The following is a 21,010-nucleotide window of genomic DNA, read 5'->3' on the forward strand; positions in this document are numbered from 1 at the left end:
ACAGCTCTCTTGGCCACGTTCAATGTCCGAGCATGACACTCCAGAAGCAGTGCTCCCCTCAGGGTGCAAACAGCTTAACAGCATCCTCTGTCGTTAGGCTTCCTTGCTTACCTGAGGCATAATACTTTTTCAGGCCTAGCGCTGGCATGCAAATATCAATTCAAAATCACTTTTAATTTCTTTAAAAGACTGATAATCTCTTATAAAAGGTATGCGGTCTCTTTGAGAGTTACTTATGTACATATTCAGCAGCAATAAAAAAAAGCAAGCATTATATTCACGGAAATGTATTTAACAATTGTGTCAGGAGCTGAAATGTACAGGCAAGAGACAAGACAAAAATCTGTAGGGGAGGACAGGACTGGAAACATTAAGTAGGCGGGGTAGTTCGTGAGGAGAATGAAACAGATGGTCTCCTCTCTCCAGTCTAGACAATGGAATTCTAACCCTTTCTTGGACAGAGAGGGAGACTATATATTGCCATGCCCAAAATAGAAGTCCTTAAAATCACACCAAAGTGAAATAACACTGAATGCATTGCTCAGGGATCATGCCTGGAATACAGAAGGTCCTGTGGGCTCCCGTCTCCCCACTGGTAATAAGGGGGTGACAGAATCTGCCCTGGAGCCTTCACAAGGCAGTTATCAAATCAATAACAGGTTTGAAAGCAATGCCTCTACGGTGAAATGATAGATCTGGCATTCTACCTCGCTACTGTTTGCCCGGCAACAGACGATAGGATAATATAAGAAATTATCTTACAAAAAAGGAGGGCAGTTTTATTCAATGAAAGAGAAAGAGGAGATGCCATCATCTGGCAAAGTGAGGGAGAGAAAGAATTTTCAAACTTCTTTCTCCGTGGACCCAGCAGCCAGGGCTGCAAGAACGGCCAGTCCAGAATAGCAGTTCGTTCTAGAGATCCAGCACAGTGAGTGACGTGAGTCCCCAGCAGTGGATCCGGGAAACAGAGGCAGGGTTGGCTAGAACAGGCCCATGACGCATCCCCAGAAGAAGGTAGCTGTTCTCTTTTCTAATGAAATTCAATACCACCACCAACAACATGAGAACAGAATTTGCCCATGAGTTTTGAACTTGTGGAAGCAATGTACTCCATATTACAGAGGGGGAAAAAAAAAAGGAACATCTATAACCGTTCAGGCTTAATAGTTTCTCCTACCAGCCAGGGGCAGACTGTGCTTTGAGGATTTTTAAAACTTAAAAAAGACATGAAACATATTTCTGTGCCTATTAATAAATACTGCTATCTGAAGAATCAACTAATTCCATAAAAATTTACTGAATTGCCACCCCTCGGCTCACCATTCAATACAGAGATTCTTCATTTAAATGAGGAAAGAACACTTGGGTATCCTGCAATATTATTTCTCTCTACTTCCCTAGCAGAAAGGAGCCATACAGAAACAGCACTATCACCTCTCATGGGAGCTTGCTTCAGGTTTTGATCTTTAGAAGACACTACATTTCTCCCTCCATCAACCCTACTTTATTTAAGCTGCAGAACGGGTTCAGCACAGTCAATTAGAGCTTTATAATCTCAACCTGAAGACTGCACGCAGCCCACAAATCACCCTTACTTATTTTACAAATGGGCCCTGTGTCACTGGCAAGCAGCCCCTCCATTAAATATCCATCAATAAAAACACAGCTTTAAGGCCATCTCTAAGATGGACTCTATTATTCCAGTGCCCCTCCAGGCTCAAAGCACATCAACCATGACCATAAAACAAGGGGACCAGGGTGGGAGGATCTGACCTAGGAGCAAATGTCATTAAAGTAGTCAGTTTCTGTCAACTGTAGGGAGATCTCCTATATGAACTAAATACTCCCAGGCAAGTATAAAGAAAAATTCGGGAAAAAAGGAGGTGGAGGTTGCCCGAAGATACCAAGCCTTGAGGTCCCAAATTCCACAGGCAGGTGGGCTACTATTCACAGGTAAAGGGAATTATTCCTTTCCGCAGAGGACAGTGACCGAGCTGGGGGAAGCATATTAGGCACCCAACAAACACAACGCCCAGAAAGACAGTGGTGACCAGTCCCAGGCATCCCTTACTCACCAGCACATTTTGTTCTTGTTCTGAGAGCCGGCCCAGGAGACCCAGTGCCACCCTCCCCCGGCCTGGTGAGCAGCACGCTGATCTCATACTCTGTATCCGGGTCGAGGTGCCCAATCTTGTAACTCGTGGAATCCACTGGCTGTCGGTCATTCCAGCTTCCGCTAGCTGTGCAGTATTCCACCTCTCGGGCGACAATGGGCCCATCCCCATTGATGGAGTTGGCATTTAGTTGAATCCATAGGTAGGTGGCCCCTACAGAGGCGAGCTGAGGTGGAGCTATCGGAACAGGAGGCTCTGGAAGGCAAATCAGAGAGTCCTCTTTCAGAAACTTTGTGCTTCAGTTTTAAACCAGCTAAATGTACATCAATTATTACAGTATATAAACCATGAATGTGTCAGGAATGAATTGGTAAGGATGGGTTTGTTTAGGTTATTAAGGAAAGGCATACTGGTGAAGTTTTTCACAGTGTTGAAATTTGTGAAATAAACTGTCTTAATATCTAAGCTTTCTTAAGTAGGCATACCCCACAGTTTGTTACAGGACATAACTAATTTTTCTCAGACATCTACAGGTATCAAAGGATTTTTTTTTCCCTACTAAAAGTAACTTGCTAAAAGCTCTCTCAATGATAGCCCTTAAACTCCAGGAGGCTTTCTATGGCCAAATTCCTTATTGAGAATGTCTTCAAAATCATCAAAGGTGCTAGTTATCTAGCTCATTAAATCCAGTTTCCTCATACTTATTGCTCAACAGATATCATCAATTTTAAAACATGGTGGAAATTATAGTTTACCTCTTCATAAATGCATTTCCAGGATGACTTGTTGCTCCAAAAGCCATCCTAGTGGACTCATTCAGCCACAGGAGAAGGAAGACCTCTGGATAATAAAGCCCACCACTGCTGCTGTTCAAGGAGCCACCAGTAATTAGTCATATGAAAGCAGCGAGTAGAAAGAAAAGCTCTAAAGCAAAGTGCAAGCCATGCCCAGCTTGATAAAATTCTAAGCGATCAATAGCAAATACTCCTTAAACCCAAGAGGGTCTCTTTCATTGTTTAAAACTTGAGATGGACTTTTTTCTACACCGTTGTCTGAGAAGGGAGAAATAGACAATGTCATTTTAAATAGTATTCCCAGTATGTGAGTGAGGTGTCGGTTGAACGGCTTGCCAGACACCCAATGAAGGCATTCTATATGCCCATTGTCACTGTAAGTGGCACCACACATGATACCGGGAAAGGAGATAATTATATAAAATAACATATTTCTATCTTAATGAACCTCCACCTGAGGAAAAAAAAACCCTAAGATCTAGTGATTTTTTTTTTAGTTTCAGAATTAGAGTTTAGTGATTCATCAGTTGCATATAACATCCAGTGCTCATTCTATCACATGCCCTCCTTAATGTCCATCCTCCAGTTACCCCATCCCCAGCCACCTCCCCTCCAGCAACCTCAGTTTGTTTCCTAGAGTTAAGGAGCCTCTTATAATTTGACTCTCTCTCTGATTTTTTAAGCATGTTTCCGCAGGTGGTTTATGTCTTTTTGGGGAGTGTGTGTGTGTGTGTATGTTTCAACTCCTCAGGTAGGGCATATGAATGCACAAAAAATAAAGCCTGCTATGTTCCAGTACTGGCATACACTAGCCTGCATGCTGCAAATTTTGTCACCACAGAAGACACAGCCAACTGATGACTGTTCTGTTTCCTGCTGAAATGACTCTCACAGCAGCTAGGACCATCTGATGTTGGTCATTGAGACCATACCTGGTTGATCCCTAGAATAAGCTACCAGTAACAACAGTTCTCTTTGGTGCGTGGGGGTGTCTTTGTTCTTTTTCTGTAGTCAAGGTGCGATGAACCTTACTGACTTTCAAAAATAGCTGGGAAATCTCATTAGACTAAGTCAAAATAGGCACTAAAGGATGACTTGTATTTGGAAGACTACGGAATTCATGTAAATGTACTAAAATATTATTCCTATTGTTTATATACTACAACTTTGTGCTAGCTCTTCATTTCTTTAAACAGTTCTTACTCAACTCATAAAGATTTAACATCAATTTATATCATTATGCAATTCCTTGAACCGAGACAGGAAATGGGCATTTTATAGTATATCCTAAGGCAGTTATGTAGCCAGGCTGAAAGAGCAGTTAATTACTTTGAAGTTGCAAATGCTAGCAAGGGTTGCTGAACTGCCATTCAAAATATAACTCAGGGGCAAAGCCACGAAGGTTAGTGAGTGCCCACCAATTCATTTAGGATATTGTTACTATATCCTAAAATAGACATGACTTTAATGCTTGTTTGACCTGAGTATATTTTCTCTATTAATTTCCCATGAAGAAAAGTATCAGATATGGGAAATCAAATGAAAGATTCAGCTGGAACCCGGAACAATTACGATAGATGTTCCAAGGGACTTTCAGGTTGCTTAAAGAATCCGTACAAGAATAAGTTTATATTAACATTTCGGATAATTTTTCCCAAAGTGAAGGAAGAAAAGGCAGGATTTGGGGGCTGGTGCCAAATCAGTGTGTGACCTTTAGAAAGTTACAAACTCCATGGATTTTAGTTTGTCCAATTTTTAGAAGATTAACACCCCAGAGTAATGTATATTAAAAAATCTATATTTAGTTATATTTGTATATAGTTAATCTATATACAAGTGGCCAACAAAGTGTCACTGTTTATTTTAAAGTAATCATCTCGAGGTAATATTTCAGTTAAGTATAACATGCTAGTACAATTCAGCATGTTATCTCATTTTAAAATATAAAATATATCTCATCTTAAAATATAACATATATAAAATATATTCAAAATAAAAACATATAAAATATATGAAATTTGGCTATAAAATTATAAAATGGAGGAAAAGTCAAATTTCAGATTTGAGCTACAACAGCAAGCCAGCCGTCCCTGGCTTTGGTCATGCATAGGAATGAAGAGAGGTGCCTGGACATTTAACACAATCACAATAAGCCAAGCTGCCATCATGCTGTCCTAAGGCAGGAAAATGTGCTGCATAAATGTGAATAACAACTCGTTCATTCTTTGTTTCACATTTGTTCTGGAAGACTAGACATTTATGATTTACTTAGGCCACCCAACAAATGAGGCAATTTTTAGCAAGGTTACTAGATTTACATTATACTGATAATGAAGCATGATGCCTTAAGAACATGGCTGGTCACAGTGAGATGCCCTGGCAACTATCAATCAGACAATGGGACACAGTCACGAAGAACTGAGCCGAGATGAACATTCAATAATAATAATGATCATAAAGAACTCAGCTATGGAACACCGAGGCTGCTGCTTTACTGGATTTGTTGGTAAACGGTGTCCATTTTCTACACGGTGAGTCCTTGCTTCTCTACAAAGTAGGGTGTGCATTACTGTGAAATGTTAGTTTTCTTTTTTTTTTTTTAAAGATTTTATTTATTTATTCATGAGAGACAGAAAGAGAGAGAGAGACAGAGAGAGAAGCAGGCTCCATACAGGGAGCCCGACATGGGACTCGAACCCAGGTCTCCAGGATCAGGCCCTGGGCCAAAGGTGGCACTAAACTGCTGAGCCACCGGGCTGCCCAAGTGTTAGTTTTCTTATAGTTATTAAGCCTAAACTCAAGGACCAGCCAGACCAGCAGAAGTTTCACTACAAACCAAAATTCCTACGAATCTGCTGTGGCAAAATATATTCGTGGAGCAGGTATTTCAACGTGTGCAACATCAATCACTGCTGCTGCTCGGGGGCAGGCTCACACCAACACAATTCTCTCAGGAGCCAGGAGTGAATAATATTGGCAGGAGTGATTTCACAACAGAAGCATATGCCCAAACCACCTATAGATTCTGTAACAGAGAGTGTGTCCCCAGAGATTTTCGCTCAATGGGTGGTAATATCTGGGCAGGCATTTATGTCTTAAAATTTGGAAAGAGGAGGGGCACCTGGGTGACTCAGTTGATTAAGTGTCTGCCTTTAGATCAGGTCATGATCCTGAGGTCCTGGGATCCAGCCCTGCATTGGGCTCTCTGCTCAGCAGGGAGCCTGCTTCTCCCTTTCCCTCTGCCTGCTGCTCCTCTTGCTTGGGCTCTCTCTCTCTCACTCTTTGTCAAATAAATAAATAAAATCTTTAAATTAAATAAACAAAATTCAGAAAGAGAGCAATGACAAATGAGGCAAACTGATGTACAGGAGCAGAGGGTAAGAATCACCTCACCCTCCTCGTCGTCCTCATCTTGGCCCTAACAGGTGCTGGCTGCTTACTATGTATACTATTCTAAGTGCCATTCATACATGTTTTGCTTGACTTTCCTGATCACCCTACAGTGTAGGTGACCTTGTTCATGTCTATTTTACAGAGAGCAGCACAGAGCTGGTAAGCCACTGGCCCATGCCCACATAGCGAGTTCTGGGTCTTTAAAACTGCTTGCACAGAGAAATTTGCTGATAAAAGGAAGAGCCCATCCAAAAGAGATCAGTTTTATGTTTCATATTTAAACAATGCAGGGGGAAAAATTTCAAAAACAGGCATCATTCTGTTCTCCTAGGATAAAACAGCAATGGCCTGACACAAATGATCTAAAAACGCCTCATAGTACATCCACAAGTCCAAATTATTCTGTCTGGGATCAAGAATTGCCTTGGCAGTTTAATACCATAAACTCCTCAGTCCACAAAAAAAGCATTAGACCAGCAAAGGAAACTTATTTCCTTTCTTTTTTTTTTCCTCAAACCCCACCTTCCTGAATATAATGACTCAATTTTTCAGTCATGCAAAATATACTAATGGAACCTAACTGCGACATTATGAATGTTAACTCAGTATTATCAATATGGCTTGTGTGATATGAGTGAGCATTTTTATACTGGCATTGCTTCATTTTATTAACCACCGTGCTATCATAAACACCCTGGCTGGTGAATATTTGCATTTTAAGTGATTTTCTATCAGTAAAAAAAAATTCATTCCTTAAAAAAATTTATAGGTTGCGATCTCTGTATACACAGTTGGCAGAAGAACTTGCCAAGAGCACATTCGGTGCTTTGTATGCAACTAAACCGATGTAAATAAAATACATTTTTCAAAAATATTGCTCACATACAAAATTTGTACTTAAAATGCAATCCACTGAACTACTCTGTTACCAAGCCACTGTTCTGAAACAGACAAGGGTAAGTTTGAGCTTCACACAAATAATGAACTGACAACCATCTGACATAATGACTATTTAGGGGTATAAAATACATTAAATACCTTTAACCACCAATTCTGCATAGTTTGATAATCCAACACCTCCTTCAGTGCGAATCATGCAGCGGTACTTTCCAGCGTCTCGTTTTGTTGTATTTACGACATTAAATGAAGCTATGAATCGCCGGGAACTAGTCACCTTTATTTCCTTGAGTGGAGCATCCCGCACATCAATGCCCTGTATAAATGGAGGGGTGGGGGGTACAAAAAGAAATAATATCAGCTGTCAAGTTGAACCAGTAAGACACCTGATGGCATATTATCCCTGTTATCTCCATGTGGGTCTTGGTTCTGTTGTTGATTACCCATGGGCACTGGTTCCAAGAGAACAGCTGGCCAGGAAACTAAAATCCTGCCATGATCAACACTTTCACGATTGAGGGATGCAAAATTAAGTGTGCAGAAAATGTCTTGCTCTGTTTTTTTTTTTTGGCCTTCAAGATATTAATTATGTTAAATGAGCTCACCAGGAGTAGAAAAATGCATATGGAAAAACATTTTACTCCCAAACGATCACCATTTGGTATTTTCATACCACTTTATTTGAAGTTGTTATGCCTGGCTAGGAAACAGAATTAATTCACTTGCTACCATATTGCTGACCTTATTTTATTTATGAACAAGGAGACAATTTATTAAGAATTACATTAAAAACATAAGTAGGTATTAGCATATTCCTTACCGAACAGGTCTGACAGGCTATTCTAAGCTTTATGATGCTCTTCCAGAATAAAAACACCAAGTAGATGCTTAATGTTACCTGACGCTGAAATGCTACAAGAAACATTTCTCCCCTATCCCAGAGTTTCAAAACCCACATAGAGCAGATTCCCTCCGTGTGGCAGCTTTGTCTTACACCATCGCCAACACTTTGAGTATGTCTTTTTATGTAGCCTTATAAATCTATTCTATGTTTCCTATAGCTTAGAGTCTCACAAAAAGGCTAGAAATTTTAGTTCTTAATAGTTGTTCACAATCACCAGGAAAGAGGCTATCTTTAGTAGGGTATTTGCAAGCATGGAGTAAAAAACAATGGGCACAGATCTTGTGGTTAATGCATGATACCAGGCACTCTGTCCATTTGTTCACTCTGAATCCATTTTGGGGGCCAACCAGGTGCTATCAACTGTGTTAAGACACCAGGCTCAATGGTGAATGACAGAAGCGTGGTTGTGGTGCCCCTGGCACTCTAGTTAGTGGGACGAATAGGCTGGAAATGAATACAGAATCACAAGTGACAGCCAGTGTGGTGAAGGGACAGATCAGATGACTAGCAGAAACCACCATCTTCAGTTATGGTGGCTGTGGGAGGCCGGTTTGAGGACATGAGCTGAGATGTGAAGGGTAAGGAGAGAGCGGTGGGAGAGAAGGAGGATTCTATTTAGCCAGAAGAAACTGGAAGGAAGCCTGGGATGGTGAGAGAGAACTGAATGCTCTGGATGAATTTAAGGCAGCCGGTGGAACCAGGGAAGTAAGGAAACACCTGTGCATTCAGGGACTTGCAGGTTCTATTGAAGTGTTTTTATGTAAGAGTATGAAAATGCTAGGCTGCATACACATAATGAAACTCATCTATATCCCTTAGTGATTTATACTATGCAAAGTCTTTTCAAAGCTTTTCTCTGTGATTTTTTTTTTTTTTCCTTTGGCAGTATGCCCTAATGGACATGGATTTGGAGCCAGACTGACCAGGGTGCCAAAGCTTACCGCAAAGTGATTTACCTTCCTAGCGCCTCCTTTCCCTCATCTGCAACAAGGAGATGACACAACTCACTCACGGGGCAGTTGCAAAAATGTAAAGATATATGCAAGCACACTGGCTTAATGGCCAGCACCGCGTCTCCCCACCCAAACTCTGGACCAACTGCATGGCAAGGTCAAGGAGAGAGGCGGACAGGCTGTCACTGTACCACTTTTACTGCCTGGGAAGCTGGTTTCACAGAATACTGCTGATGTGCAGTGACAATGGGCTTGTGAATACTTAGCAAGAATTAAAGACTCACCCCCCCCCCCCCCCCAGGCACAGGCCACCTTAGAAACCACAAAGGCCTCCCACATGTTGGCTGCTGCTGTCCAACTCACAGGATGGAAGAACAGGGCTCCCATTGGGGGTCAGCTCCCGAAGAAGGGGCTGGGCTGTGCATGCTCACAGCTTCCTTCCCAGGCAGCTTCTGCTTGGGCAGAGAAAAGGCAGCAGAGTGCTCTGCTGGTACAGTTCCTGCCACAGGGAAGGAAACATCAGGGGCAGGAAAGAAGAGTTCCCCCAGCATCACCTTCTCTGCTACCTGCCACAACAGCTTTGGGAATAGCTTCAAAACATGACATTCCACATACACCTTATGCGTCTTATGTCTGTCCTGGTTTTTACTGAAGCCTCTACATTTGGTCTGCGCCAAGCAGTCAGGAGAGCAGAACAAAATAAAATCAATCTGGCATGATTAATTAATACAATGGGGGAAGGCATTCTTCTCTGTATTCTTTACATTCAGGCTCCCATCCTTCCTTGCAAATAAACAATCAAATTCTACCACAAGGAGTAACCTCAGGTCTACCAATCCTCTATAATTCTGTTTGTCTTTTTCCAAACTAAAAACAAAACAAAACATATCTCCAGTTTTGAGAAAAAACTGAAGTCCTAAAGAAAGGCAGATTTCATATCTGTATTTGTTTTATTAATAACAGCAACCAAAAACAGGCTATCTTATTTATTTGCTCCCTTGCAGCACGAGTCCTGTTAAGAATATACTTTTGTAGTAATCCCATTGTCTTTTGCCTACTAGAATAAACCTACTTCAAATGAATGTTCATTTAAAAGAATCTTAAAGTATGCACTTAATGATCACTCATGATTCAAGGCTGCACTGAGGGCACTCAAGTTTAAGAAAAGCTCTGTTTTGGTCGTATAGATATGTTGAGAGGAGTATTACTTCATAGCTATTGTCTTCATGCCACAGATTTATTCTTTAAAATAAATAGCCTCAAACTAACAACTCTACACGACTCTAACATATGACCTCCCAGGACTTGGGCTTTCTTTCTGAAGCCCATGTATTGAATCACACAGAAAGTTAGATTCAGTTTCTTCAAGAGAAATACTACATAGGAAAGAGAAACCAAGGGATAACTAATAATCATTTTAGCTTAGAATCCATACCAAATTGTATATCTTGCTCAAATCTGCAGGTTATTTTGTCTTCAATCATTCAAAGTTACATGGATCCAAGCATTCATTTAACCAACATTTAGTAAAAAATCTTTCAGGAGGCAGGCGCTGAATCATAGCTAGGGAGAATGGAGCCAAAAGCCCAATCCCTTACCTAACTGAATTTCCAGTCTGGTTAGAAAAAAGCAGACAAGTAAGGCAATGATTATAGTACAGAGCACTAAACTGCATAGCAAATCCAGAAAAGGGGGACCGCATTGAAGAAGGGGGGTGAGTATTGGATCAGCTTTCTAGAAAGCACTACTTGAGGCCAGGCTGGAGGATGCTGGGAAGGAGGAGATATGGAGCCCAGTGAGTGAGAAGAGCTCTGCAAAAAAGTCAAGAAGTCAAGAGAACATGGAATGATCTAGGAAGTACAACTGATTCCATGCTACTAGAACAAAGTGCATCTAGAATGGCAGGTGATGAGGCTATAAAGATAAGCTCATTATGGGCTGCAACCAGGAATGTGACATACGGAGGATTATAGTTTATCCTGACTCCAGGAATGGATGGATTTTAGGTAGAGGGGTGACATAAACATATCTATGGCTACAGTAACAGACTGAAGGAAAAAATGTGGGATCCCAGGTGGTGTCAAGGGAAACTGGTAATTTTTAATTTTTTTTAAAAAATTCATTTTAGAAATCAGCAAACAACAAAAGGAGGAGAGAGAGGAAGAAAGGATTCTAAAGGTGTTTGGGATTCTAAAGATATTTAGAAACTAAAATGGATAAAAAGTGTGTTATACTACAGTAACATCTTCCTCTTACAGCAGACTATAATGTCTTTCAAGTCAAGAAATGGATCTTATTCATTTGGTGTACATGGATGCATAAGATATAAAACTCAATAACTTAAAAAAAAAGTCAGTAACTTTGTGCTGACTCTAAAAATCATAGTCCCAGTGGAAAAAAATGTTTCATAGGTAGAAGAGAAACATGGATTGGCTAAATTGACAGATTTACACTCCACATCCTAAAACTGGACAATTAGTCTTTTGCTCCAAGGGAGACCAATAGGGAAAATAAAGATACTTTAGAGATTCTGTGTATCGCTCAGTCACCAACAATGCCCACTCATCATGATTGAGGTAGGCAGAATAACAGTCCCCAAAGATGTCTACTGACTAGTTCCCAGAACTTGTCAATATGCTCCCTACACACAGTCAAAGGAAGTTTGCAAATGTGATTAAAATAAGAGTCTGGAGATGGGACGATTATACTAAATTATCCAGATGGGCCCCCACTGTAATTACAAGGTAGGAAGGTCAAATGCAGAAGAAGGAAATGTGACCACAGAAACAAAGGTAGGAGTGATGTGCTTTAAAATGGAGGAAGGGATCATGAGCCAAAAAATAAAGGAGGTCTCTAACAAGCTACAAAAGGTAAGGAACAGATTCTCCCCAATACCTTCCAAGAGGAACCAGCCTTTCCATCACCTTATATGATGCTTTCTAACTTCTAGAATTATAAGATAATAAAGCCATTATGTCTTTAGTAATTTGTTAAAGAAGCAATAGGACACTAATAGAGTAACCATCAAGATATTGAAAAAAACCTGTGGCTTTTCAAAGATACACAGCAGTCATGAATCCTGATTTGTCATAACTACAAGCAAATCTTTAAGATAGGTTTAGATCTTAAGGACTGGTGAAAGTTCAATTCACAGGTCATCACTGTAGGCAAAACAAACAAAGTTTAAAGACTCACACTTCTCAACTTCAAAACTTACTACTACAAAGCTATAGTAATCAAAGATATAGCATAACATTAGCATAAAGACAGACACAGATCAATGGAATAAAGAGCCCAGAAACAAACTCATACGTGGTCAGTGGATTTTCGATAAGGGTGCCAAGACCACTTAATGAGGAAATGACAGTATTTTCAACAATTGGTGCTGGGAAAACTGGATATCCACAGGCAAAAGAATAAAGTTCGACTCTTATCTTTCACTGCATACAAAAATTAACTCAAAATAGATCAAATGTCTAAAATTAAGATCTAAAACTATAAATATCTTAGAAGTAAACAGAGGGGAAAATCCTCATGATGTTAGATTCAGAATTGATTTCTTAAATAAAATACCAAAATCACAGGCAACAAAAGAAAAATCAAACTGGACCATCAAAATTAAAATCCTCATGATGTTAGATTCAGAATTGATTTCTTAAATAAAATACCAAAATCACAGGCAACAAAAGAAAAATCAAACTGGACCATCAAAATTAAAACTGTTGTACCTCAAAGGGCACTATTAAGAGATTAGAACAATGGAGAATGGGAGAAAATACTAACAAATCATATACATGATAGAGATTAAGATCTTGAATACATAAAGAAGTCCTTCAAACCAATAGCAACAACAAGAAACAATCCAATGTAAAAATGGGCAAAGCATTTATAACAACATGGATGGTCATTAGTCTAAGTGAAATAAGTCTGCTAGAGAAAGCCAAGTACCATATGATTTCACTCACATATAGAATCTAAAAACCAAAACAATGGATAAACAAACAAAAAGCAGAATCTGACCTGTAAATAGAACAAATTGATGGCTGACAGAGGGAAGGAGGTAGGGAGATGGGTAAAATGGGTAAAGGGGAGTGGGAGATACAGCCTTTCAGTTATGGAATGAGTAAGTCATGGGCATAAAAGTCATAGCATAGGGAATATAGTCAATGATACTGGAATAGCATTGTATGGTGACAGATGGTAGGTACACTTGTGATGAGCATATCCTAACATGTAAAAAAGCTGAATCTCTATGTTGTACACATGGAACATGTATCAACTGTACTCAAAATAATTTTAAATGGGCAAAGAAATTAAATTGACATTTTTCCCAAAGAAAATGTACAGACAGCTGATGAGTATATGAAAAGATGCTCAACATCTATAGTCAATAGGGAAATACAAATCGAGACCATAATGAAATACCATGTCACATCCAGCAGATGGTTATCATTCAAAAAAAATAAAAATTAAAAATAACAGGTTGTGAAGGATGTAGAGAAACTGGAACCCTGTGCATTGCTGGTGGGATTATAAATGATGCAGTCACTGTGGAAAACAGTTTGGCAATGCTTGAAAAAAGTTAAACAGAATTATCATATTACTCAGTAATTCTACTCCTACATATAACCCAAAAGAATTGAAAACAAGTACTCAAACACATCGCGTATGTGCCAACATTCACAGCAGCATCATTTGCAAGAGCCCAAAGGTAGACAACAACCTAATTGTCCACTGATGGATGAATGGATAAACAAAAGGTGGCCTCTACAGACAATGGAATATCATTTAGCCTTAAAAAGCAAGGAATTTCTGGGAAGCCTGGGTGGCTCAGCGGTTGAGCGTCTGCCTTCGGCTCCAGGTGTGATCCTGGGATCTGGGATCGAGTCCCACATCGGGCTCCTTGCAGGGAACCTGCTTCTCCCTCTGCATGTGTCTCTGCCTCTGTGTGTGTGTGTGTGTGTGTGTGTGTGTGTGTGTGTGTGTCATGAATAAATAAATAAAATCTTTTTTAAAAAAATGAAGGAATTTCAGACACATGCTACGACATGGATAAACTCTGATGACATTATGTGAAGTGAAATAAACCAGTCATGAAAAGATAACTATGGTATGATTCTACTCATATGAGGTATCTAGAATAAACAGATTCATGGAGACAAACAGTAGAATGAAGGTTACTAGAGGTTGGGGAAGTGGGAATGGGAAACCCAATATTTCTTAATGGGTTTTGTTTCAGGTGATAGAAAAGTTTTGGAAATAAATAGTGGTAATAGTTACATAACATTGTGAATGTACTTAACCACTGAATTATGCTCTCAAATGTGGTCAAAATGGTAAACTTCATGTTATGCATATGTAGTCATCACTATCTACTACAGACCAATAGCATGAACTTCAGCTTTTTGCACTTTTCTTCGAAGACTGCCTACTAAAATAATCTGGAGTGAGGGTTAAAAATGTTTGCAAAAAGTAGGTAAAATGTACTTGGTGAGTTAAATGGAGAACAGAATGAGAGATGCAAAGCAGACATGATCTTTCCAAGCAAGGGCAGAAGAGGAAAGCAAGAGAAAAAGGGTTCAATCAGCCAGGTATGGGGAAGCCAACATACAATCCTGATTAGACGGCAGAGCATTCTAAATGTCTGCAAGACACCAGATACAATCGGCAAAGGACAGACCCACACAAAGTATATTCTTAGGGACAATAAAAAGAGATATGGAGTTTTAAAATCTAATGCTTCCTAGAGAAGCCTTTTTTTAAATATAAAAATAAAAATTACAGACATTTAAAAAACTACACATAATTCAATCACTTAAAGATAAATATGGTAAATATTTTAAGGTATTTTAGTTTACTTTTCTCTGATGCATTATTTTCATTTAAATAAATTTAAAATGGTAGTCATATATGTGTTTTGTGTGTGTGTGTTTTATCTCCATGATATCTACAGACTTGTTTATACCCTTAGATGGTTTCAAAAACATGTTTTTTATTGTTTCCCACTTAATAGCTATAACCATTATTTCTGTATATATTAATTTATCATTATACACTTAAATTATTTACATGTTTCACTATTATAAATGATTTTAGGACAATCTCTATTCCTAAAATTGTTGGTTTAAAAGGAATGAAAAATTTTAAGGGTTTTTTTTTTTTTTTTGATGAACAATATAAATGGCCCTACAGAGAATTAATATCTACTTGTAAGGATTGTTTTATTAACAAGAGTTCAGATGGCTCCTAAAATCAAATTATTTTTTAGCTCCTTTCAGGTACTACAAACAGATGAAATAGGACAGAGAATTGGCCTGAATCACTGATCTTTTCTTAAAATATTTTCAAAACAGTATAAAATGGGGGGAATCTTCAGCTTATCTTGGGTAAAAAAGTAAATATTCAGAAAAAAATTATATTTATTTTTGTGGTACTGCATGGCTTCCATTGAACAAATTCAGTAATTTTCATTCAAATGCAGTCATAGATAGTAGTTTAAAACTAAAATGAATCTCATTTTTAAAATTTTCAAGAATGATAAATTCCCTGTAACATTCTGAGATGCAGTCTACACTGGCCTCTTTCCACAAGACAAGAGTATTCCTTGAAATTCACATCTTTAATACCCATAAGTGGATATTTCTAAAAATGGAATAGATAAACCAAACTAAATGAGATTAAGTGTGCTTAAGATAATGTAACTGAAGAGTGTGTAGCACTACTAAAATGTATACTTAGAATCAGGGACGCATGGCAGTTTTTAAATATCTATAAGATAAATCACTCAAATTGATGCACATCACTTAAATTGGTAGCATCACCAGTAATTTTACACAGGCAGAAAAATCCCACTTTGAAAATGGAAATTGAATAGCTGCCTAAAGACTGGCAAACATGGGGACATCGCTCAATGTGAACCAAATGAACAGAGAACAAACCATGGAAGTCTAAACAAGGCAGGAAAGCATCAGGAGAAAAAGGTGTGAAGACGGAAAGAATAAAAGTAAGAAAGAGGGAAAAGTGACAAAGGAGAGAAGAAGGGAATTAAGCCATCCCTGTTTATCTGCGGGGGGTGTGTTCTGAGACCCCAGTGCATGCCTGAAACCACGGATAGTTCTGAACCCTAAGTATACTATGTTTTCTCCTACACATATGTACTACCTACATCTATAATGAAATTTGATTTATAAATTAGGCACAGGAGATCCCTGGGTGGCTCAGTGGTTCAGCGCCTGCCTTTGGCTCAGGGCCTGATCCTGGAGTCCCAGGATTGAGTCCCGCGTCAGCTCCCAGCATGGAGGCTGCTTCTCCCTCTGCCTGTGTCTCTGCCTCTCTCTCTCTCTTTATCTCTCTCTCTCTCTCTGTCTATCATGAATAAATAAATAAGATCTTTATAAATTAGGCACAGTAAGAGATTAACAGCAATGACTAACAATATAGAACAACTATAGCAACATATTATAGTTGTTGTTACGTGAATGTGGTCTCTCTCTCTCAGAATAACTTATTACACTGTATTCACTCTGCTGGTGATGCTGGGGGATGAGAAATTGCCTACGTGATGGGATGAAGTGAGGGCAATGATGTGGGCTTATGATGCAGCATTAGGCTGCAACTGACCTGAATATGTGTCAGAAGGAGAACCATCTGCTTCTGGATCGTGGTGGATCGCAAGTAACTGAAACCATGAATAATGGAAGACTGCTTTAGTGCAAACATAGAAACTCAGAGAGGAGTGGAGAGAAGTTGAGTGAGGCAACAGAAGAGTGAGGGGGCATGGCAGAGGAAGGGATCAACAGAGGGATGGAGACAGGCCGAGGCACAGAGATGACAGCAGACCAAATGCTCAACCTTGAGAGGAAGTCATAACTCACCCAGAGAGGAAAGACCCACTTCTTGGACAATGTTTATTTGTCTCCTTTGAAATTCTACAGATATGTTTTAATATTAGCCTCTTTGTTTCCTGAAGCTGAGAAAAATCTGTCTGGTCCAACGGTGACTTTGGGTTCTGTATTAGCTCAATGATTGACAACATGCATGAAGAAGCATTGGGTTGATGGAGGAAACATGAGAGAATGTCCTTGGATAACAGGGGAGGGAGGAGGAAGAGAGAGTGCTCACCCTTCACTTTGTTAGTATTAAATCTGATTTCTTGGGTTGTTAGAGGGGAGGAGGACAGAGTGTTTATAGCTGTTGGCAGGGCACCAGGCAGCTTTGCCTGTGACATCTTCGTAGACGAGAGGAGAACAATATGGGACAAATGCCAGGAGGACTGGATAGACTAGGAGCCTGTGAATGACCACACTCTATGGCCGCTTGTCAGCATGGATGCTAAAGCACATTTCTGAAGCCTGGGCAAAAGTTATATCCTTGACTTCTCCAACATGTCTACTAATGTCATTGATAGAGTCGTAGTTAGTTGTGTTTGTCACATGTACAGGTGACAACCAACCAGAGTAAAATGGGATAAAAGATATCCACAAAGCCTACCAATGAATTTAAATTAATGAGATAAATATCAAGCAAAATAAATGTAAATCAATCCTGTACTCCCTTGACTTTACAAGTGGGTAACTGGAGCCATAACTTAGAACTGTTTTCATCACTTACAAGTATACAAAGATGGTGAAGTGGGTTTTTTTCAAACCTAATTCAGATTTTTGTTGTTTTAATAAAGTAGCTGGAGAGGAGGTTCCAGGAGACACCCCCAGAAGACAGCATTCTGTTCCGAGACCCCCATTCTCTGCGGAGCATATGAGAAGTAGGCTTGCCCAGAGGAATGTGGAGAGGATCTCACATGAACATGCAGCACTCATCTCTACAGGGTAAGAGTTGGTAAACACCTGCAAACAGATGACTCAAGAGGGAGAGGACAACTGTCTTCCAAAACTGAAAGACCAGACAAGTAAAATAGGAACTGCATTTGAGTGTCATGGCCATGGGGCTCTCCCGCTTATCTGAAACTCTTTGGGTAAAGTGTAGTTCACAATTCAGATATACTTTTAATTTTAAAAAGGTTTCTATACTGTATATTATTTGATGGTGCCATGTATCATCACATAATAGCACCCCATAACCAAGGATACTGATATTTCTGCATCAAATCATGTGACTATGACTATAAGGGGGAAAAACAGCAACGAGTTTCAGGTCAGGTTTCGTGATCTAACAAATGACAAAAGTGGGCAGGTTTTGCTAAAAATGGAGAACTCCCATTTTTAGCCTTTGGAATAAGAGTGACCTCCAAGGATGTACACAACGAGTCCTACTCTCACCTCCACCCCTATGCTCTGATGCCACCCTACCATGACCCCCACAAGTCTGTTGGATGCCTGAGCTCCAGCCACAACAGGCTCCATGTTGTCACTTTCTCACCCAGGCACTCTACCCTCAAGGTCTCTGCCTTCCTCCTCCTGGAGGCCCTCCCCGACATATTCCCATAGCCTATGCCTTCACCTCCTTCCAGTCCTGCTCAAGTACATTCTCAAGGAGGCCTCCCTAGGCCCCAGATTTAAAACTGAAACCTCTCCTGCATGGCCCTGCCAATGCTCTGTGTCCTGCCTAGCTAGTCCTATTAATGCTACTGAGCATTTTTTGACATACCACATAGCTTACTTATTATGGTCATTGTCTACCTCTCCCCAGTAGAATACAAGTCTCACAGAGGCAGAGATCATTCTTTTCACCCCCTATTAGAATACAAATCCCACAGAGGCAGGGATCTTTGCCATATTTTTAACTGCTATAAGATCTCTAGCACAAAAACCATCCTAGCACATCCAAGGAAAGGCTGGTGGCACTATGAAAGGGATTTATTTAGGCATTGAACAAGTTGATCTTTAAGACGCCTATTGGTCCACAGATAGGCTTCCTGAGGTCAGAATTAAACAGGGAGTATGGGGGATAGTGGCCTCTTTTCTCTGATTCAGGGAGGTGTGAAAAGGCATATGATCCTTTTCCCCATGTGTCCTTCCCCATGACAGGAATGGCAGATAGGACAATGTGTTCTGAACCTCTGGTACTTCCAAGCATCTAAGAGCCTATGGGATACTTTCTGTTATTCTGGCAAAATGAAATGATGAAAATGTACACCGGGTAGAGACAGTGAATTTGTCAGCTAGTTTTCTCTAAATTCTCACAGTTAGAAAGAGGTGCCCTCCCAAGGGCTGGTGCCCCATGTTCTCAAAAGCATTACAGCAAGACAACGTGGCATTGCCAAGGATGGGCATCCAGATTGTTCTTTAGAATATTAGAGTTCTCAGTGAAAGAGAGCCTAGGATATGACTGTCAGTAACAAAAACCCATACCTGATGCAGAACCTGGCACCTGAATGTCCAGGTCATTAAAGAAATTGGTGACACATCTTTTGTTAACTTAATGAAACAACCATAATGGCCATGTCTGAGATGAAATGATCTTAAGTGGGTTAAATATGGCTTTGTATAAAAGCAAGAGTATCTTTAAACATGCATATATTTCAATCTGAGCATGCTAGGGGAAAAAGTGCAGTGCCTGATAGTCTTTTAAATTAGGCTTACAATCTCCTTTATGCAAGGGACTGACTGTAGGACTTCTAAATGAGCAGCAATTTACCATCAAAAAGATACATATTAAGTCTTTTGGAAATCAGAGAAATGATTGAAAGAAATTGAGTCTGGGATGTTAGCAGCACTTGGATCAAATTAGTCAATCCTGGGCATTTTGAAGCTGCTCTGAGAGCACAAGCTTGGAGGAGATACAGGCCAGTCACCCTTCCTTAGCCATATCCTTGGGGATCAACTGCACCTTTGTTTATTCAACAGGGAATATAGTCTGTATTATTCCACTTGCATTCATTTGTATGACACTGACTGAAATTCTTACCACTGGGATCACATTAATAGCAGCAAGGCCTGGAATAAACATATTGAAAACATTTTACATAATCTAAATCCAATAATAATTGAATACCTCAACAAATCTACCTTCTTGAACCTACACACACACACATATATATACATATATATTTTAAATAACTAAGATACTGTTGACTTTGGCCAAGGCCATAACCAAGCCAACCCAAATATTTACCAGTTTGGAAGAGTGGAACTAGAAGTTCATACTTACATTACCATATACTATGAATATACATTGACAGGCATACTTAAATTGGCTAAAAAATATCCAGATAGCCAAAGTAACATGCAGATAGCCAAAGCTGCATATTCTTTCAACATATATATAATAGTCTTCCAGTCATTTTCTTTTTTTTTTTAAAGATTTTATTTATTTATTCATGAGAGACACAGAGAGAGAGAGAGAGAGAGAGGCAGAGACACAGGCAGAGGGAGAAGCAGGCTCCATGCAGGGAGCCTGATGTGGGACTTGATCCTGGGACTTCAGGATCACGCCCTGAGCCGAAGGCAGGTGCTAAACCACTGAGCTATCTAGGGATCCCTCTTCCAGTCATTTTCAAGTAAAAATCTGATTATAGAAATTTCGAATCTCATGCTGCTATTTACGTGTAATCCATTTCACTATGTATTTGTAATATAACCAACCTTTGCTCAAATTTCACAGAGAAGTTCGTCCAAGTAATAGATATACACAATGCATGCAGTAATTAGAAACCAATGAAATTAGAAGTTCTTTAGTCTTAAAATCAAATATCTCACTGTTGACTAGATTAACTGAGCCTTGGGGAACTTAAAGGCCTGACACTGACAAACATTTCCTGTTACTTTAAAGCTTTGGGTTTGCTAGGCAAAGAATTGACCCTGTTTCCTTCAAAACTATAATAAAGACTCTCTAATGTGAGGAAGATGGCAGTGCCTGCATAATCGTTCACCATCTAAAAGATGGGGCTAGTCTTCAGCATGGCTGGCTAAGAACATCACTTTTTCCCCAATCAATATACCTTAAAGTACACAACTTTTTCTGAAAATGAAGCTAAACATGCAAGAGAAAGCAGGCTGA

The 21,010-nt window shown here is 39.7% G+C and overlaps 1 protein-coding gene across 7 annotated transcripts in view; it reads right to left on the minus strand.

Annotated features, from left to right (window-relative positions):
- Positions 1–21,010, minus strand: part of PTPRM (protein tyrosine phosphatase receptor type M) — a 779,952-nt gene that overhangs the window by 403,312 nt on the left and 355,630 nt on the right. For 6 of the 7 annotated variants that reach the window (XM_072828757.1, XM_072828756.1, XM_072828755.1 and 3 more), the window contains exons 6-7: positions 7,340–7,514; positions 2,076–2,369 (exon numbers count right to left, since the gene is read on the minus strand). In XM_072828757.1, the coding sequence (XP_072684858.1) occupies positions 2,076–2,369; positions 7,340–7,514 (469 nt within the window). Of the gene's footprint in view, positions 1–2,075; positions 2,370–7,339; positions 7,515–9,418; positions 9,552–21,010 lie in introns of those variants that run through there. The other variant, XM_072828759.1, reaches the window with a different exon arrangement.

Source organism: Canis lupus, chromosome 6 (genome assembly GCF_048164855.1).
Source record: "Canis lupus baileyi chromosome 6, mCanLup2.hap1, whole genome shotgun sequence".
NCBI lineage: Eukaryota > Metazoa > Chordata > Mammalia > Carnivora > Canidae > Canis > Canis lupus.